General features: G+C 47.6%; 1 protein-coding gene across 2 annotated transcripts in view; it reads right to left on the bottom strand.

Moving 5' to 3' along the window:
* WDR37 (WD repeat domain 37) overlaps positions 1-19933 on the bottom strand; it is a 645791-nt gene that overhangs the window by 342959 nt on the left and 282899 nt on the right. For both annotated transcript variants that reach the window (XM_069211193.1, XM_069211194.1), the window contains exon 8: positions 2220-2264. In XM_069211193.1, coding sequence (XP_069067294.1) covers positions 2220-2264 — 45 coding nt within the window. The remainder of the gene's footprint in view (positions 1-2219; positions 2265-19933) is intronic.

Below are 19933 nucleotides of genomic sequence, written 5' to 3'. Positions count from 1 at the left end.
GTAGCCCCTGTGCGGGGGTAGGACCAGGTCCCCAGCAGGGCATCTGTGAGGGCTTCACTGAAGGGCAAAAGGGACTCTGAAGTGGAAGCCCCAGGCTAAAGCACCTCAGTCAGGAGATTGGTCCTGACAGCCACCGAAGGCAGCTTGAGGCCCAAGATTTCAGCCAGTCTCCGCACCACGATGGAGTAGGATGCCCCCTCCTCCGTAGCCACAGTGGGGGGAGAAGCATACCAGTGTCAGGGGAAGTATCCAGACCACTGGCTTCACCCAGTTCCTGAGCCCAGTCCATAGGGTCTTCAAGCTGGAATTCTAATGGGTCCAGCGACCCCGCCATATTCTCACCAAATTCGTCCCCAGAAGAATAAGGGTCAGGATCCGATCTAGGGACCAAGGTCCTTGCCAAAGCTGGAATCGGCATCGAGCGACTGATGTTGGAGTCGGCAATGATTATAGGATCAAAGCTACCCACAGGTCAAGGCGACATAAGGAGCGTCACCAGCTGGACCGTCGTCAAGGAAGGTCGCAAAGGTATGACCAATGACCGTCTGAATCTGGAAGCAGATCCCTGGGTGCCCCTCGGAGTTGAAGCCAAAGCCGTCGGGCAGAACCCGAAGGGGCCCCTTCCAACCCTGCAGAGCCTAGAAGCTCCCCAACAGGGCCAGAAAACCTAACGATGAGGTAAATGGCCATGTAAGATTCCTTCAGTTGGACAGGGGTGTCTCCTAGAAACGCCGGGAGGTGCAGAACTGACCAAGAAACAGGCTCCAAAGACAGAGGCCTAGAGCAAGGATTCCCCTTCTCCCGCATCGTCTGACCAATGGGGTGAAGTCGAAGAACGTTTGTGCTTCTCCGACTTCTTGTGCCTACCTGAATGACCCAATGATCTCAAATGGGACGAAAAGGAGTTGTGAGGGCTCCGCAAGCGTTTTGGGACCTTCCTCTCGACCGATATCGGTAGAGATGCAGAGCCGGACGCCAGGCCATCAGCAGCTTTAGGGACTGCTCCCACAAAGCCTTTGGGTTCATGGCCCAGCAGTCAGAGCACGCCTTCGGATTGTGGTCACATTTCAAGCACCACAAACACACCAGGTGCGGATCCGTCACCGACAGCATGAAGTGGCAGGAGTCGCAGGGCTTGAAGCGGTCTTATGAGACGACATCTCGAAGCCCCAAAAGTGAAAAAAACTTTCACAAAAAAAATAAATCGAAGGTCAGTCAAAAAGCGACTCTAAGGGTAGCTCTATCTCTCTCCGGATCTGTGCGTGGCTGGCACAGAAAGAAAAGAACTAATGTTAGCACGCTGGCTTGGCACCTATATACAACCCACAACATCATATCCGGCGACTACAATGTCAACAACAGACGCAGAGTCGACTGACACCACCTAACGGGGCGCAAGGGTACTGCTTGAAGAAACATTTCTGGATCCAGACTGACGCCTCTGGGAAATTCTAAGGTAAGGAATCTGAAACTACAAGTCTGTCTCAGATTTATACTTATCTTTTATATAATTCCCAAACCAATCTGCCTGCTTGGATAAGGTTTCTTTTGATACAGTTTACAAAGAAGGGTTTCCACTACGTGCTCCACATCACAAAAGTTATGAATGGTGAAGACGCATGTATCTACCTGTCAGTGTAAAGACAGCCATGCAATTGCTCGCACACAGGTCAAGTGAATGAATCAAGTCTGTGTAGGGGATGATGACCTATAGTAGGACCATATTTTTAAAAAATGACAGAGAAAAACTATTATGTATACTGTAGAAATAATTTATAGTCCACCATCTGAATCATAATTGCATATTTAAGAAAAAACATGTTTCTATCTCAAAAAATCCAAAGTTAATAAACAAAGCACCACATGTATGACTTTACTGCGGTAGAGCCTTTGCAAAAGATAACTGGCCACCTTTCAGTTGCAGGTGTTCAACTAGTAATAAAGAGGCTTTTTACTGAAATAATATCGTCAGAAAATGTGCTGCATTCTACTCCATGATTTTTCTTTTCTTGCCACATAAGTTGGTCCTTCATTGCTTCATAACTTCAGTGGCCTCTATTATAACGCAACAACTGACGTTCATTTGTCGATCTACAAGCTTTAAAGGAAATCGTGGCCAGATTTCAACAAAAGCGGAATATTTTTGAAATTGTAGCCAATAACAATGTCAAATGAAAACAAAAAACAACACATTAATTATGAACTTTGTTTTACAGTACCTGTGAGAGCAATCTGCTCCGTTGGATGAAACTTAATGGAATTTACTGCAGAACAAAAAAATGTACAGTTGTCTCAGTAAAGGGATGGCACATCAATAAATACTTAATTCAACAGCTTTATTCTTCTGTAACTTACATTGCTTGTAACAAATTGATTATAAAATGTAACAAAAATGGGTGTTCAGTTAAATGAGAGAAACATTTAAAGCCCTTAATTTACTCAGTTGCAACGTGGCAGTCAGAAAATGTGTTGCTCAAATTAAAAAACAAAGCTCACACACCTTGAGTGAAAAGTTCAATAAGGAATTCCCATCTAGAAAAAGTAACTCTAACCGTATTTAAAATAGAGCACTGTAGGGGTAGGTATCCTTTTTCATTTGCTTCATTTATTAACAAGATCTTCGTTACTCAAAAAACAGTTGCAATAGCAAAACACAATACAAAAAAAGTGGAAGTGAGGTTTGAAGGTTGCAGCATTCATGAGGTAAGGTAAAGACCAAGGGCTGCTCCTCTGCTAAGGTGGAGGAGCGTCACCCTGTTGCATTGAGCCAAAAATTAAAATGATAATAACTGATCGTTATTATCATTTTATTTTTAGCTGAGGCAGCAGGATGGGGTGGGCTGGAGGGAGAAGTGGTTTGTGTACCTTAAGTGCGCATGTCTGTTTGGCTGGCCGTGTTGGGCCAGCCAAACAGATATGTGCACTTTGCATTTCTCCACCCGGCTGTATTTCACAGCTGGGAGGAGAAAGTGCACAGGGTGCCACTCCCTGTGTGAGTGCCAAAGCAGGGCACTCACACCAATCATGGTGACAGCAGCATCGTGATTGGCTGAGGGTAACCTGGAAGCTTGTGTGCTTCTGGACGAGGAAGAGGCCGGGGGAGACGAATGTGTCTTCGACCTCAACAGGTAGGTGTTTTTTTTTTTTTCATCCTGCCCCACCACCTGCGTTCAGTGGCAGCCGTCTCTGGTTAGGACACACAGAAATGAAACGTTGAGTTATTCTGAGAGAGAAGTGCTCAGTCTGAGCAGGGAGGTAATAGGCAAGGGCTTGATGTGAGTGGATAAGAGAGGTGTACTCCTGAGGAAAGTGAAGGAGCAAGTAGGCTAACGGTGTAGACAATCTGCAGAAAATATTCAAAGGAGAGAGGCAGATTGTAAGTCATGTGTCCAGGTCAGGGACGTTTACCTACATCTGCTTGAGAATTTATTATGCTGGAGTGCAGATTACAGATGGCTGAGTCCTGGCAAGCAGAGGCAACCATTTAAAATGAAAGTCAAGGTTATTTTTTTAGTGTTTTGATCAGGGAGATCTCAATGCTGCTTAAGCAGCAAAGTGAGTTTCACCACTGAGAATGTACGGTGGCATCTGTAGTAAACTTTGGTAGTTCTGGGCTCTTAACAGCAGTTCAGGACATAAAGAGAACATGCACTCATACTCAGCATTATCAGAGTTAATTTGTCAATGTACTGTTCTTTTATAGTGCCATTAATCTCATAATAAATTGATGTTTCCTCTGGGGAATGGCTTTTACCCCCAAAAGAACGAGTTACTTACCTTCGGTAACGACTTTTCTGGTGGATACATTAGCTACCTGTGGATTCCTCACCTCATGAATACTCCCATGGCGCCAGCATTCGACGGAAATCTTCTTACCAGTCTCTGCACGTCGACGAGGACGTCACTGTCTCGCACGCGACGCCGTCTGACGTCATACAGGCAATAAGAGGTCCTCGACGACGTGCGGACGTCAGTACCAATCATTTTTTACGTGCATGAGAACAACCAGGCAATGCAATGAAAGAACAAAGCAACATCCATTATATTGTAAAAATACACCACATTGTATGAATAACTGTAAATCTTTTTATGTACATATATATATATATATATATATATATATATAAAACTCTCTCTTTTAAAATATATACACACACCAAGTATATACATAAAGATATATACACATATACCTATATATATATAAATATATTATATATATACATCTATTGCACCCTCAAAGATCAAGAGGAGCGCACTCAAGGATTACTTGGCAAGACCATAAAGGCAACGGGGAGGCGGGTGGGACCGTGAGGAATCCACAGGTAGCTAATGTATCCACCAGAAAAGTCGTTACCGAAGGTAAGTAACTCATTCTTCTGATGGATACAACTACCTGTGGATTCCTCACCTCATGAATAGAGTCCCAAAGCAGTACCACGCCCGGCGGTGGGTGCCTAAATGGTCAAACCAAGAAATCCTGCAGCACTGACCGTGCAAAATGGCCGTCCCTTCTAACCTCAGAATCTAAACAGTAATGTTTTGCAAAAGTGTGAAGGGACGACCAAGTTGCGGCCTTGCAGATGTCGACCACAGGAACACCTCTGGCTAAGGCCGAAGTGGCCGACTTAGCTCTGGTGGAATGAGCTCTAATGCCCTCAGGAGGATCCTTCTTTGCCAAAGAGTAACATATTTTAATGCAAAGAACAACCCACCTGGATAGTGTTCTCTTGTGGACTGCCTTTCCTCTCCTCTTGCCCACGTATCCAATAAACAGCTGATCCTCCAGCCTGAAATCCTTTGTTCTATCGATAAAGAAGCTCAACGCTCTCTTTGGGTCCAGACGATGCAGTCTTTCTTCCTCTTTGGAAGGATGAGGCGGAGGATAGAACGTGGACAAAGTAATTGCCTGAGCCAAATGGAAGGGTGAAACAACCTTCGGGAGGAAAGCAGCCTTGGTCCTCAACACCACCTTATCCCCATAAAAAGTTGTATAAGGGGGTTTTACTGATAAGGCCTGCAACTCACTCACTCTCCTTGCTGATGTTATAGCTATCAGGAAGACTGTTTTTAAAACCAAATACCTCAAGGGGCAAGAATGCATAGGTTCAAAAGGGGACCCCATAAGGAAAGTCAGGACTAAGGACAAATCCCATTGCGGCATAACGAATGGCTTTGGAGGATATTGATTTAGAAGACCTTTCAAGAATCTGATAACAATAGGGGATTTAAATAAAGATGGTTGGTCTGGAAGACATATGAAGGCTGACAAGGCCGATAAATAACCTTTAATGGTAGCCACTGCACAACCTTTCTGCGCCAGAGATAGAGCAAAAGACAAAACGTCCGATAGATGAGCATGTAAAGGATCAATCTGCCTCTCTCCACACCACGCAACAAATTTAGACCACCTATTAGCGTAGATAGATTTAGTGGAGTGTCGCCTGGCCGCTAATATAACATCCACTACCTCAGGCGGGAGAGAGAAGGAACTCAGGTTGCCCCGTTCAATCTCCAGGCATGTAGGTGCAGACTCTGGAGGTTGGGGTGTAGAACCTGCCCCTGCGACTGCGAGAGGAGGTCTGCCCTGAAAGGGAGACGGAGCGGCGGGCACGTTGAGAGTTGGAGAAGGTCGGAGTACCACACCCTCCTTGGCCAATCCGGAGCTACTAAGATTACTAGAGCCCGGTCTTGGCGAATCTTCCTCAATACTCGAGGAATCAAGGGTATGGGAGGAAACGCGTAAAGCAACTGGCCGCACCAGGTCATTTGAAACGCGTCCCCTAACGCTTCCTGCATCGGATACTGAAGGCTGCAGAACAACGGACAATGCGCGTTCTCTCGAGTGGCGAACAGATCTACCCGAGGAAACCCCCACTTCTGGAAGATTAAACGGACTTGATCTGGATGGAGACGCCACTCGTGGTCTGCCGAGAAGTGGCGACTGAGACTGTCCGCACGCACGTTCAAGACTCCGGCCAGATGGTTTGCTATCAAGCAAATCCGATGGTCCTTTGCCCAGGACCATAGTCGAAGAGCTTCTCTGCAGAGAAGGTACGACCCCACTCCTCCCTGCTTGTTTATGTACCACATCGTGGTAGTATTGTCCGTTAGGACCTGTACCGACTGACCACGAAGGGAAGGGAGGAAGGCCTTGAGAGCCAGACGTACAGCCCGTAACTCTAACAGATTGATGTGAAAAATCTGTTCCTCTGGAGACCAAAGACCTTTGATCTCCAGATCCCCCAGATGAGCTCCCCACCCTAGAGTGGAAGCATCCGTTATGACTGTGGCCACTGGTGGCGACTGCTGGAACGGTTTTCCTTGTGAAAGATTGTTGCTTGCAATCCACCACTTCAAATCCACAGCAGCATCTCTGGAGATCTTGACAGTACCCTCTAGATCCCCTCTGTGTTGAGACCACTGCCTTCGGAGGCACCACTGAAGAGCCCTCATGTGCCAGCGAGCATGCGTGACCAACAGAATGCAGGAGACCTTGAGGACTGGAACTACCGCTCCATTTCGAAACATTGGAACCAAATCCTGAATATCTTGAATCCGCTGAGGCGGAGGAAAGGCCCGACCCAATGTCGTATCCAGTACTGCCCCTATGAACAGGAGGCGCTGAGAGGGCTCCAGGTGAGATTTGGGCTCGTTCACCGAAAAGCCCAGGTCGAACAACAACTGGGTTGTTGACTGCAGATGACGCAACACAAGCTCCGGGGACTTGGCTTTGATCAACCAATCGTCCAAGTAAGGGAATACTGCTATCCCCTTCCTTCTGAGCTCTGCCGCAACCACCGACATCACCTTCGTGAAGACTCGAGGTGCTGAAGTAAGACCAAACGGAAGGACCGCAAACTGGTAGTGTTGCGATCCCACCACAAACCGGAGATACTTCCTGTGTGACTTGAGTATCGGGATATGAAAGTAAGCATCCTGCAAGTTGACAGACACCATCCAGTCCTCCATGTTCAACGCCAAAAGCACCTGTGCTAGGGTCAGCATCTTGAACTTTTCCTGCTTGAGGAACCAATTCAAGATCCTCAGGTCCAGAATTGGTCTCAAACGACCATCCTTCTTGGGAATCAGGAAATACCTTGAGTAAACTCCTTGACCCCTTTCCTGCTTCGGGACCAACTCCACCGCGCCCTTTAAAAGGAGGACTTCTACCTCCTGTTCTAGCAACAGGAGGTGTTCTTGTGAACAATACGAAGGGCGGGGCGGGATGAGGGGCGGAAACTCCCGAAAGGGAAGGGTGTAGCCTTTTCCCACAACACTGAGAACCCAAGTGTCCGACGTAACAGTCTCCCATTTGGTGAGAAAATGCTGTAATCTTCCCCCTACAGGAGAGGAGTGAGTGGGAAATGGTGGAAGCCTAAGGCTGCTTCCCCTGCTGCACCCCGCCAGAGGATGAGGAAGAGGCAGAGTGCTGCTGAGAGGCTCCCCTGGTGCGGACCCTACCCCTCCCCCTAAAAGATCTATAGGGATGGGAAGAGGCAGGTTGCTGATATCTTCCCCGAAAGGAAGAGGAGGAAGAGCCACGCCCAAATCCACGAAACCTCCTGAAGAATCTGGAAGAGGCCGTGGAAGAAGGAGCTTGGAGTCCCAACGACTTAGCCGTGGCCCTGCTCTCCTTAAAACGTTCCAAGGCCGAATCAGCCTTAGCCCCAAACAGTTTGTCCCCATCAAACGGGAGATCCAACAATGTGGACTGTACATCTGCCGAAAAGCCCGAGTTACGGAGCCAGGCCTGTCTCCTTTCCACCACAGTTGTGCCCATTGCTCTGGCTACCGAGTCGGTGGTATCCAGTCCCGTCTGGATAATTTGGGTCGCAGCAGCCTGGGCATCAGAGACAAGATCCAAAAGACCCTGGGGAAGCTCTGTAAACGAAGAGGAGATGTCATCCATCAGAGCATGAATATACCTCCCCAGGATACAGGTCGCATTAGTGGCTTTTAACGCCAGACTGCAGGACGAAAAAATCTTCTTCGACTGCGCCTCTAGCTTTTTTGAGTCTCTGTCCCCAGGCACCGTCGGGAAAGAACCAGGCGCTGACTTGGACGAACAGGAGGCCTGCACAACCAAGCTCTCCGGCGTAGGGTGCCTAGATAGGAAACCAGGATCAGTTGGAGCCGTCCGATACCTCCTGGCCACGGCTCTGTGAACTGCTGGGGAAGATGCCGGCTTCTTCCACACCTCTAAAACCGGATCCAGCAGAGCGTCATTAAAAGGTAATAGAGGCTCCGCCGCGGCTGAGGCCGGATGCAACACCTCTGTCAAAAGGTTTTGTTTCGCCTCCACCACCGGCAAAGGCAGGTCCAAAAAACTAGCTGCCTTCCGTACCACTGTATGAAAGGAAGCAGCTTCCTCGGTATATTCCCCCGGGGACGAAAGGTCCCACTCAGGGGAAGTGTCCAGCCCACTGGCCGACTCCAGTCCACGCAGCCCATCACCCGAGTCCTCTAGCTCTCCTTCCTCTAGGGCTCGTTGGTACTCCTGCTCCTCTAGTACCCGGAGAGCACGCCTCCTTGAACGCAGTCGTTGCTCAATCCGCGGAGTCGACAACACCTCCGCTGAAGTCAGAGATCGGCGCCGATCTTCCGAAGCCACCGACGCCGCATCCGGCGCCACAGGTAACTTCGGCGCCGACTGAAGAGCAGATGAAACGGATGGACCCACCGGAGTCACAGGCCGAAATCTCGACGTCGACGGGATGGAAATCCCTGGGGCCAATCCCTCCGAAGCCATCGGAGCGGCCACCGGCGCCGACACTGGCGCCGAGCCCACGTTCCCAAACGGGAGAAAGGGCATAAAGGGTGCCGGCCGAAGAGGCGCAGGATCACCCAAAGAAAAGGCCAAAGGCCCAGCCGGAGCACCCCCTGGAGCCATCTGTTGGAAGATGGCATACATCGCATTCAAGAATGCGGAACTATCGGCTCCAGGGGTGGGAAAAGCCGGATACTGGGGTGCCTGACTCGGAGGCGACCCCGACGCCGGCCTCGGCGTCTGCGCCGGAGAAAACACCTGAGGCTCCAATACCTCAATCACCGACGCCTGTCCAGGCGAAGTTGGAGACGTCGGAGAGAGCAACGGCGTCGAAGGATGCGGCGTCACCGTGGGGCTGACCTCCCATGTCCTCCGGCGCCGATCCGGAGACCTGGAACGAGCCTCCCTTGAATGACGCCGAGATTCTCTACGGCGCCGGGATTCTCGATGACGCCGATGTCTTGGAGAAGACTTTTTCTTGTGATGCTTCTCCTTTGACTTGGCCATAAACAGCTTCGCCTCGCGTTCTTTAATGGCCTTCGGATTCATGTGCTGACACGAATCACAAGTCGAGACGTCGTGGTCGGAGCTCAAACACCAAAGGCAATCGGAATGAGGATCCGTCACCGACATCTTGCCTCCACACTCACGACAAGGCTTAAATCCAGACTTTCTCTGCGACATTATTTCCACAGAGAAAGAGTACGCAGCAAGATATACACTGTAACCGCAAGAGTAACAGTTGCTCCCTCGAAGATAACCGTTTCGAATGCACGGAAAAAAGGGAACTGACGTCCGCACGTCGTCGAGGACCTCTTATTGCCTGTATGACGTCAGACGGCGTCGCGTGCGAGACAGTGACGTCCTCGTCGACGTGCAGAGACTGGTAAGAAGATTTCCGTCGAATGCTGGCGCCATGGGAGTATTCATGAGGTGAGGAATCCACAGGTAGTTGTATCCATCAGAAATAATGTTTTAGTAGTATTGTTGGATGCAGACAAAACGTGTGTGTGTGTGTGTGTACACACACACACAAACGTAATTTTCTTTGTCCAAATGTAAGCACAGTTACTTGATAGTAAAGGTGTCACCAATCTACTGTTGCTTTGCAGCAGTATCCTTGAGTCAACTGGCCATCTTCAGTTTACTATAGTTATCCGGCAGCTGTTCATTTAAATAAATTCTTGACTTTAGATAGCTGGCCGCCACATAAAGCAACCAGTGGTTTAATCAAATGGGATCCTCAATATGACACTTGAGCCTTTACAAGGCTGATTAATTATATGTCCTGAATTGTAAAGTCTTTATTTTTACAGTGTAAAGAGAATTTGTTAACATCCCCAAAACAGGTTAGAAAAAGGGACAGGGGAACCAAGCACATGAGATATAAAAGATTTGTGTCAACACTATATGTTAAGGATTCTAAGAAGAACTAATGGTATATAGCCAAAGTCTCAAGCAGTGAAGGTGCCTCGACTGGGCAGAATAGAAGCTAATGATTTGAAGTACCACTGGGGTATGAGATGATCAAGGTGACGTCAGCATTTTCAGAGAGCGTTTACACCTGGAGTGAATATACATGCCCTACTGATTCATTAATTCTCAGCAGAGAAAATGTCATTCATGATGATCACAGGTCTACTCCTTATCCAGGGTCACTACACAGGTGGGACGTCTTGTGGAATTAGTAGGCACAATTAGGTTGCTTAAATGTTTGTGTTCCAGGGTTCCACTCTCCATTCTATTTTCTTACTCTTCCACCCTTCTAATGTACCTTTTTGTCCAAGACGTATTCACAGTACTGAAGCAGATGTACAGCACAGAGTGCTGACATATATAAAATGTAAACATGTACTTTTTGCTTATATACAAGAACTGCACTTGTTGGGATAGATGGCGACCGGCATCTACTTGCCACCAGCACAACAATTGAATATGATGGTTTTAGAGATAGACGTATCTGCACACTGAAACAAAAAATCATTTATAAAAAGGCAGTAGAGCAAAAACAAAAGTTGGGTCAGAGTTCCAGATCCATGTTGATGAGAAAAAGAGGAACCACCATCAGCTCTTTTATGTGGCTCTGGATCAACACACCTGGAAGTAGGATGGGTCGCTAAAGAGCACTATGGTGCCACTTCAATCCTCACAAAATACTTAAAGTAATGTCTTGCACCACAAAGGTTTCTAATGAATTGGACCTGCACCAAACTCAAATTAAACAAAAAAAAATAAGTTACTTTTCATTGGTAGCACTCTTTTTGGTGGATTCCCTATCTAAACACATATTGCTTACCCTGAGCATCTCACCAGGCAACAAATGTAACCAAGAAAAACATGCAATAGCTCCTGCACATCAACAAGCGGCCCCATCAACCTAAGTTGTGACCCTTCACACCTCTAAACATGATGTCACCTGCCCTCATTATGGTGCTACCCCTTGTGCTCAGTTTAATCATCCACCATTTCACACCCAAAAACGCAGAGTTTAGGAAACAAAATTGATCTTTCCCCTGTAAGACAGGGACAGGCTTCTGGGACCTTATTAATACCGAAAGTCCACTGCACTCCGAATCAAAGGCCTGGAGAACTGGAGAAAGTTTCATCATTTTTAACTTCTCCTTACTGTGGAAGTACATTCGGAGACAAAGGTTTAGAGTCTGTTCAGTTCCTAGATCTTCTTGAGTACTAGAAAGTACTGACAGATACACCCCAGCCATATATACCCTTCTATTACCAGTTTGATCACTTCTCTGGTGAACAACATGACCACTTATTTTGACCGAAGAGAGGTGTTATCACCAACGTCCAACAGTAAAATGGGAGATTGTTGGGAAGCAGCTCCAGAAATGGAAGAGCATAATCTACATGGATAATTTTAAGATGTCTCTGAACTGATGTGAGGGAGAACCAAGTAAGGCAGCCAATGTTGGATTCTGCTACCCACCAGTTACAATGTTAGACTGAAGGACAAACTAAAGAGGTTTGGCCATGATGCAGTAAAGAGGACAAGGAGTGTTGCTCTTCTTTTGGACTTGTTCCTTGAAATCTCTGCTACTTCTGCCACCACAAAATGTCTGCATGGTTAGCTGTATAGGCTGTGAGGGTTGTTGTTGATGATACATGAGACCACTCAAGTGCATCCTCTGAATTTCCTGTATTGGTGATGAAACAGACAAGCAGAGGAGAGTAACCCCATTCAGCGTGACATAGCTCTGCTGTCTTCATATTTCTCCAAGTCCTCATCAGCCTTCACACCAAAGAGTTTAGAGTCATCAAATGACATATCAATTAAGGAGGCCTGTACATAGACTGAGAATTCAATGGAGATATCCAAGCATGTCTAACATGGACATTGTGCCCACTACATGGGCACTGGATTCAATAGTGTCTAGTCTAGAATGTAAAATATCCTTTACAGCACCTTGGGCATTATTTACTGTCTGATCGAAGTCACTTTGCAAGGTCTGCAACATATTGCCCTGCCCGTGCAGCATTTTGGCCGGCTCTGTCCGAAAGAACGTGAGAGTAATGATGCAGAAGACAAACTGCCTTCAGCAGCGCAATGCTAAACTGGAAAAACAAAAGGTCTTCCTGTCCACAACATCAAATCTATTTGAATGATGCGGTGGGGACTGATTTGATTCCCTGTGTAGTGGAAAAGTAAGAAAATGAATTCAGATTTATTTTGCCCATGGTAGCATGCACTATATGGCCCTTCAGGATTGAATGTTGCATCAAAAAATGTGAACCATCAAGCTCTGGCCTGCGAGGTCTCATAATGGCCCAATTCTGAGCCACCAACAAAATTGCTGAGACCAGCCAACCAGGGCATCATTTAAAGGCAACAGGGGTTAGAAATATGCTGTCCGAGTTGCAAAATTTCAGTGAAGAGGTTAGCCTTATAATCTTCAGTGGGGATTGGCAATTCAAAGAATTCCACAGCCCTCTGAAACACAACCGTAAATTATGCACTATCCTTTCTAAAAGGTCCCATAAGTAAACCCAAGGAGGACTCAAGGCACATACCCAGACAAAGTGCAGCACCTGTATAATGAGATAAAAACAAATTATGTGCCTCCTCATCATCATTCCTATTTTTCAGTCCTTGAACTGCATCTGAATTTGACCCATAAATGTTCTCCATCATCTGGAAAAACTGTTGCTGGAGTAGGGGAACCAGAGGAGAACTTCATCTCCAGCGTTTGTTTTGGCTATTGTGTACCTCGACACTGGGCGGGCTCTAGCCGAAGATGGCTCAGGATTTAAGAATGGAGGCAGTGAAAGGGGAATGTAGATTCAATCCATGGGAAATTACGGACTGGAACACAGGAAACTAGTAACCAAGTCAATGATCAATTACTTACTAGATAACAAAGGAATGGTAGACCCTATCATGACCCTCTGGAAGACATAAAAGGCAGTCATAAGGGGGCCAACTGATCCCACAATCGTTGGGGAAAAAAAAAGAGAGACAGGGAACCCCGGGAGATGAAATTCACATTGACAAAATTGTAGGCAGAATATGTTGCAGCCTCCCCTCCAGGTATGGCACACACATGATTGAGGGACTGAGGGCAGATCTGAGAGCACATGTCCAACAAGAAGCAAGGGCAAAGTTCCGGATACAGCAGGGTTGATTATACAAAACAGACAACAAGGCAGGGGAACTCTTGGCATGACTTTTTGTATAGAGGAGGGGCAGCGTAGGATATTAGCTGCCAGGGTGTCTGCTGGGAACATAGCGAGTCTCCAGAGGCGATTGCACAGTCCTTTGTCTCTTATCTGGGGTAATTTTACTGGACCAACAGAGAGGAGGGCAATTTGAGAGACTTTGTGGTAGAACTCCCAACCCTTAGACTGGAAAGGGAGGAAAGTAGAGGGCTAGAATCAGGGATTATAGAATTGGAGATCTCGGAAGCCATAGGCCAAAAGAAGAGGCAGAAATCCTCTGACTCTAGCGTCTTGCCCCACAAGTTTTTCAGATGTTTCTGGTCTTGCATGGTGGACCCACTGTGAGAAATGTTTTATAGGGCATGGCGAGAGGGGAAGGGGTCCTACTACATGATCGGAGAAGGGCAACAATAGTTATGATCCATAAGCCAGGAAAGCTCCCTGAGAAGTATGCGTAATACAGACCAATGTCCTTGCTGAATCTGGAGGCCAAAACCTTAGCAAAAGTTTTGGTGAATCGCCTGATCCGTGTGGTGGACTCCCTGGTTGGGCCTGACCAGTCAGTATTTTTGCCCTGCCGGGCAACAAGACAACTTATGAAAACTGGAGGAGCGCCTGGCACGCAGAATCTGGTCATCTTGCTTGCCCTAGATGTCAAAACGGCATTTGACTCCCTAGAGTGGCCCTATTTGTGGGTGATTTTGCAAAACATGGGATTAGGCCAGAAGTTTTTATCCTGGGTGCCACTGCTCTATATGGATCCAACTGCCCGAGTAAAGGTTAACAGGGTGTTTTCTCAATGGAGTTTGGGACTGGAAGGGACACCCGCCAGGGGTGCACACTATTCCCCTTCTGCTATTTGCGGTGGTAATTGAACTGCTGGCTGCGTGGACACACCAGGATGCACTCTTCTGAGGATTGCAGCAGGACCTGGGATACTAAGTCCCTATCTGCAGACAACATTCAGCTCTATCTGGCCAACCCAAAGCACTCCATGCCAAGAGTCCTATAGATTCTGGAGGTTTTTGGGTCCTATGCTGGACTCCGCATTGACTTGTGAAAATCAGTGGCCTACCCACTACCACATGGGGACTGGAATGGAAATGGGGCTATCCCCCAAGATGGGAACTAACTGGTTTCTAATATTTGGACATCTTTGTGACTAGGGATATGGAGATCTTCATCTGGGAAAGCCTCACCAGAATATTGCAGGGGTGATGTAATTCGACGGCTGAAGATCCCATTGTCACTGAAGGGAAGAGCTTCCCTGTGCAAAATGATCTACCTACTGAGGTTTCTCTACACACTACAAAACATCCCATTTAAAAGTCTATATGGTTTCTTAAAAACGGTAGACAAAGTCACCAGGACTCTGTTATGGGATGTGAGAAGGCTGAAAAAAGCCCCATCCAACTTGACCAGAAAGCCCCAAGAAGGCAAAATCACTCTCCTGAACCTAAGTCTGTATTAATGAGCAGCGCAGTTCCAACTGAACAATGACTGGTCTTTTTCGTCAGAGCAGGAGCTGTACATGAGGGCTGAGAAATTGGTGTACGAGACAAGACGATGCCCCATACAAATATGAAATAATCTGTGGTGCATGAATAGGTGCAGAGGACACAGACTTGTGATTCCCATTGGTGAGTCCTGGTCGAGGATGTGGACTGAAGTGAATGGAAAATCATTGTCAGCACACAGAGTGGGCCTTTCTACTGGACTTTTGTATCAGGGGGTGTGCCAATGTATTTATCTGTGTATCCTGGGTAATGAAAGGGATATAACAATACCTGAAGTAGCAGGACTCAAACAGGTGTTTTGTTGTATACCGGTTAGTTGTTTGCCGCCTCCAACCGTTGTGGTGTTTATGATGTCAACATCAATTAAAAAAAAGTTTAAAAAACAACTGAGTTAGTGAAGGATCTGGTGCTGATGAAGGAACAAAAGGCAGGTCCTGTGGCACAAAATAAGGTCAGGTCTGGTGGTATGGTGTGATGACTTTTACCAGTACCAATCAGTTCCAAGAGATGTCTGCCAGGGGAAGTCCAACTGAACGATCCAACATGCGCATGGGTACAGAGGGCACACAGGCAGGAGGAAGAAGTATGTTTAACTGCTGCAGCACACCTCTTGAGATTTGTAACCTGCTGGGGAATCAACTAACAAGTCAGAATAGTATTGGAGTCAGATGTCAAAGTCAGAGTAGAAGGCAACAATCACAAACTGTGTGGTCTCTTCTTGGAGAGAGAGCTCCTAGAAAATGTGTAGCTTCATTGTACTTATGTTTGATCCCTCAACCAGTCCTTGCACTTGCCTTCACTCTTTCTGACAGGGTTGACTTTAATTAAGACGGAATTGTTTCCTGTATTCCACGATGTAGAGCTTACCTTCTCTGCCCTGGACTGCTTTCAGGTACATGAAGGGACACTTATGGTACAACGTGGAATCGTGCTTGGTTCAGAGGCATCACAAGAACATCTGAGCCTGAAATGCATAGCATGGCTTAAATGTCTTCCGGAATGAAATCCTTGCACAATGGCTTAATTTGCTTAAAGAATTTGAAACTATGGTGAAAACGCAAATTGTCAAAAGCAGAGCTCTCGATCTGCATTTTTGGGTTCAGAAAAAGAGAAAGGGAACTGATGTCAACATGGAAGGGTGGTTCCTTTATTCAGTTCCATGCTATCATGTCACAACAGAGAGGTGTGCTGGACAAGTTACTCAACCTCTGTAATGCCTCATCTGGTAGGGACAATATCTAGTTGCAGATTCCTAAACTTAGAATTACCACAGGCGTCACTCTGGATCAGGAGATTTTTTTCAGAGCAGTACCCCTACATGTCATTAGGTGGGGTCGATCAGCTGCGTGTCTGTCATCTGCGTCGTCAGGGGTGGATATGAAGTTCTGGGTCCTATATAGGTGCCATCGCAGTGATCTGACGTCAGTTTCTTGTCACGACTATCCACACCAGCAATGCAGAGCTATGAAGAACACTGACCACTGATGGGTCAAAAATAGGGCCCTGAAAAGGAGTCTCTGTCCCTAGGAATCACTTTACAAGGAGGGGAGGATGGGTGGCGAGGTAAGGAATCTGTAACTAGATATTGTCCCTCCCAGATAAGGCGCTACTAAAGGTAAATAACTTGTCCAACTGATCGGGAGATCTAGGTGCAGATTCCTTACCTTAGAATAGATGCCCAAGCAATATCATCCCCTGGACGTTGGTTTGCAACTAAGATCACACCAGAAAATTCTGCACGATCGAATGCATAAAGTGCCAGTCCCTACAGACCTGACTGTCCAGGCAGTAGAGTTTGGTAAACGTGTGCAGAGAAGCCCACGTTGCCACCTGACACATGTCAAGGACTGGAACTCTGCGTGCTAACGCAGTGGTCCCAGCTTTAGATGTGGTAGAATGAGCATGCAAACTCTTAGGGGGTTGCATCTTAGCCAATGCATATCACATTCCAATGCAGAGTACAACCCATCTGGAGATGGCTCTCTTCTGCATTGCTCAACCTTTCTTCGCACCCACATAACCAACAAAGAGTTGATCATTCACCCGGAACTCTTTGGTATGATCAAGACAGAACACCAACGCTCATTTTGGGTCCTGGCAAAGGAGTCTATCCTTAGAAGGATGCGAGGTGTGTAAAAAGTAGGCAAGGTGATGGATTGGCTTACATGGAAGGGTGTAACCACTTTTGGCAGAAAGGAGGCCCTAGTGCGAAGCACCACTTTGTCACGTTGATGGAAAGGTAGGGTGGATAAGATTTTAGTGCCTGCAGCTCACTCTCCCTGCAGGCGGATGTAATGGCCACGAGGAAGGATGTCTTCAGAGTAAGAAGCCTGAGAGGACAATTGTGGAGAGACTCGAAAGGAGCACACATCAGAAATGTCAAAGCTAAATTCAAATCCCATTGGGGCATAACGAATAGGAAACATGCGAGTAAGGCCTTTAAAGAGCCTATTTACAATTGGAGACTTAAACAGGGAAGGCTGATTAGGCAACCGCAAAAAAGCAGAAATGGCAGACAGATAACCTTTGAGAGTGCCCATAACAGAGCCATGCTGGGCCAGAGACAAAATAAACAACAAACCCTCATAGAGAGAGGCAGAAAGGGTGGTCATCAGACTTGTCAGTGCACCACAAATTTCTTCCAACAAAAGGCATATACCGTTTTGGTGGAGGGGCGCCTGGCTGCCAAGATTACATTTCGGGCTTTGGACAGAGGGTCAAAACCTGTTGACTGCCACTGCTCAATCTTCATGCAAGAAGGCAGAGAATGGAAAGGTTTGGGTGGAGAACCCTTCCCTGCTGCTGTGACAAGAGACCTTCCCGAAAGGGAAGTCTGACTGGAGGATCGATGGCCATGCTCAACAGCTCATGATCACAGACTCTTTGTGCCCAGTCTGGACCCACAAGGATTACTTAGACCCAGTTGTTCTTGATCTTCTTGAGAACTCTGGGCAGAAGTGGTATGGGCAGAAAGACATACAGGAGGCCTGAGTTCAACTCGAGACAAAAAGCATAATCGAGTTATTGCCGCCTTGGAAACTCCAACACGCAATACTGTTGCCATTGCGTGTTTTCTGTGGAGGCAAACAGATGTAACCAAGTCTCTCCCCACTGCTGAAAGTGACCTTGAGCCATCTCGGATGGTAATGCTATTCGTGATCGACCAAGCATTGCCGGCTGAGTTTTTCCACTCTGGCGTTCGGAGAGCCTGCCAGATGTTGAACCACCAGAAAAATGCCCAGGTATTCCAGTCACATCCAGAGGCGCAGAGCTTCTTGACAAAGGGTCCACGACCCAAGCTCACCCTACTTGTTGCGGTACCACATGGCAGTGGCGTTGTCCTGCTCTACGTTCCCTTTGAGAGAGGGAAGAAATGCTTTCAATGCTAGTTTGATCACCCAGAGCTCCAACAGGCTGATATGTAGTCCAGACTCTGCCAAAGAACAGATGCCTCTGAACTCCCCCTCTCCCTGGTGGCCATCCAATCCCAGGAGTGACGCATCTGTCACTACTGTCAGATCTGGTTGGGGAAGGGAGCGAGATCTGCCTCTGACCCAATCACGTTTCGTTAGTTATCACTGCAGATCTTTTCCAGTTCCCTCAGACATCTGGACCACATCAGAAAGATGCTGTGCCCAGTGAAACTTCATGTTCCACTGCAGAGGCCGCATATGCCACCTAGCATAAGTCACCAGCAACATGCATGAGACCATAAGGCAATATCGGTAACATAGCCTAAATATCCTGGAATTACAACTCAGGAGGATAAGACTGAAACTGCACTGTGAGCAGAACAGTTCAGATGAAAGGAAAAATCTGAGAGGGAGTCAGGTGTGACTTTGGCACGTTTATAGTGAACCCCAGCAAACGTAGAAGATCCACTGTAGTCTGGAGGTGGGAGACGACAGTCTGGGGTGATCCCGCCTTTAACAGCCAGTCGTCGAGATAGGGGAAGACTGAAACCCTAATCTGCGCAGATGAGCAGCGACCACTGCATCACCTTGGTGAAAACACAAGGGGCTCTGGTAAAGCCAAAAGGGAGCACAGTGAGCTGAAAGTGTTTGTGGCCTACAGTGAACCACATGTAACGTCTGTGGGCAGGCAGGACAGGGATATGGAAATACGCATCCTGCAAGTCCAACACTACCATCCAGTCTCCGGGGTCGAGGGCAGATAGGACCTGAGCCAGAGTGAGCATTTTGAACTTCTCCTTCATGAGAGATTGATAGACCAAAGCTCTAGGATAGGGCAAAGGCCCTCATCCTTTTGGGTACCAGAAAGTAGCAGGCATAACAACCACTACCTACTTCTGGCACAGCAACCCTCTCTATAGCTCCCTTGGTCAAGAGAGCCGCAACTTCCTGTCGGAGACGAGCCAAGTAATCCTATCAGAGGATGGTGACAAGGATGGAGGGGTAGTCTCAAAGGGAGGGTAGCCCCTTTGAACTATCTGCAAAACCCACCTGTCTGACATGATGGATTGCCAGAGGAGCAGGTGATGGTGGATCCTGCCTCCAACTGGCCCTTGGTGGGGAAGAGTCAGACTAGGAAGGTTTGGAGGCAGCTGCAGATGGGGAGGTACCAGATTAGCCAAACCGTCGGCTTCCTGTTCCACGAGAACGGTGGACCCCACATCCCTTGCTAAACAGAGGCTGGGCAGCATGCGAGGCACGGTGGAAGGGTGGGAAAAGGCATGACTGTGAGCCCACTTCCGTAGCCATGAAAGGGGCAAAAAGCAGACTGAGGGGGACAAGGGGCCGCCATGAGGCCCAAGGACCTGGCCATAGCGCGAGAATCCTTGAAGCTCTCAAGCGCAGAGTCTACTTTATCTCCAAAGAGACCGCTACCATAAGATTGGCTTGGAGATCTCCCAAAAACCCAGACGTCCTCAACCAGGAGTGGTGCTTAAGGGCCACTGTTGATGCAACCGCCCTGCCCATTGACTCGGTCGTCTCCAGTCTACATCGGATCGTGA

The sequence above is a fragment of the Pleurodeles waltl genome, chromosome 10 (assembly GCF_031143425.1).
Source record: "Pleurodeles waltl isolate 20211129_DDA chromosome 10, aPleWal1.hap1.20221129, whole genome shotgun sequence".
NCBI lineage: Eukaryota > Metazoa > Chordata > Amphibia > Caudata > Salamandridae > Pleurodeles > Pleurodeles waltl.
This window is presented reverse-complemented; position numbering and strand designations above follow the sequence as displayed.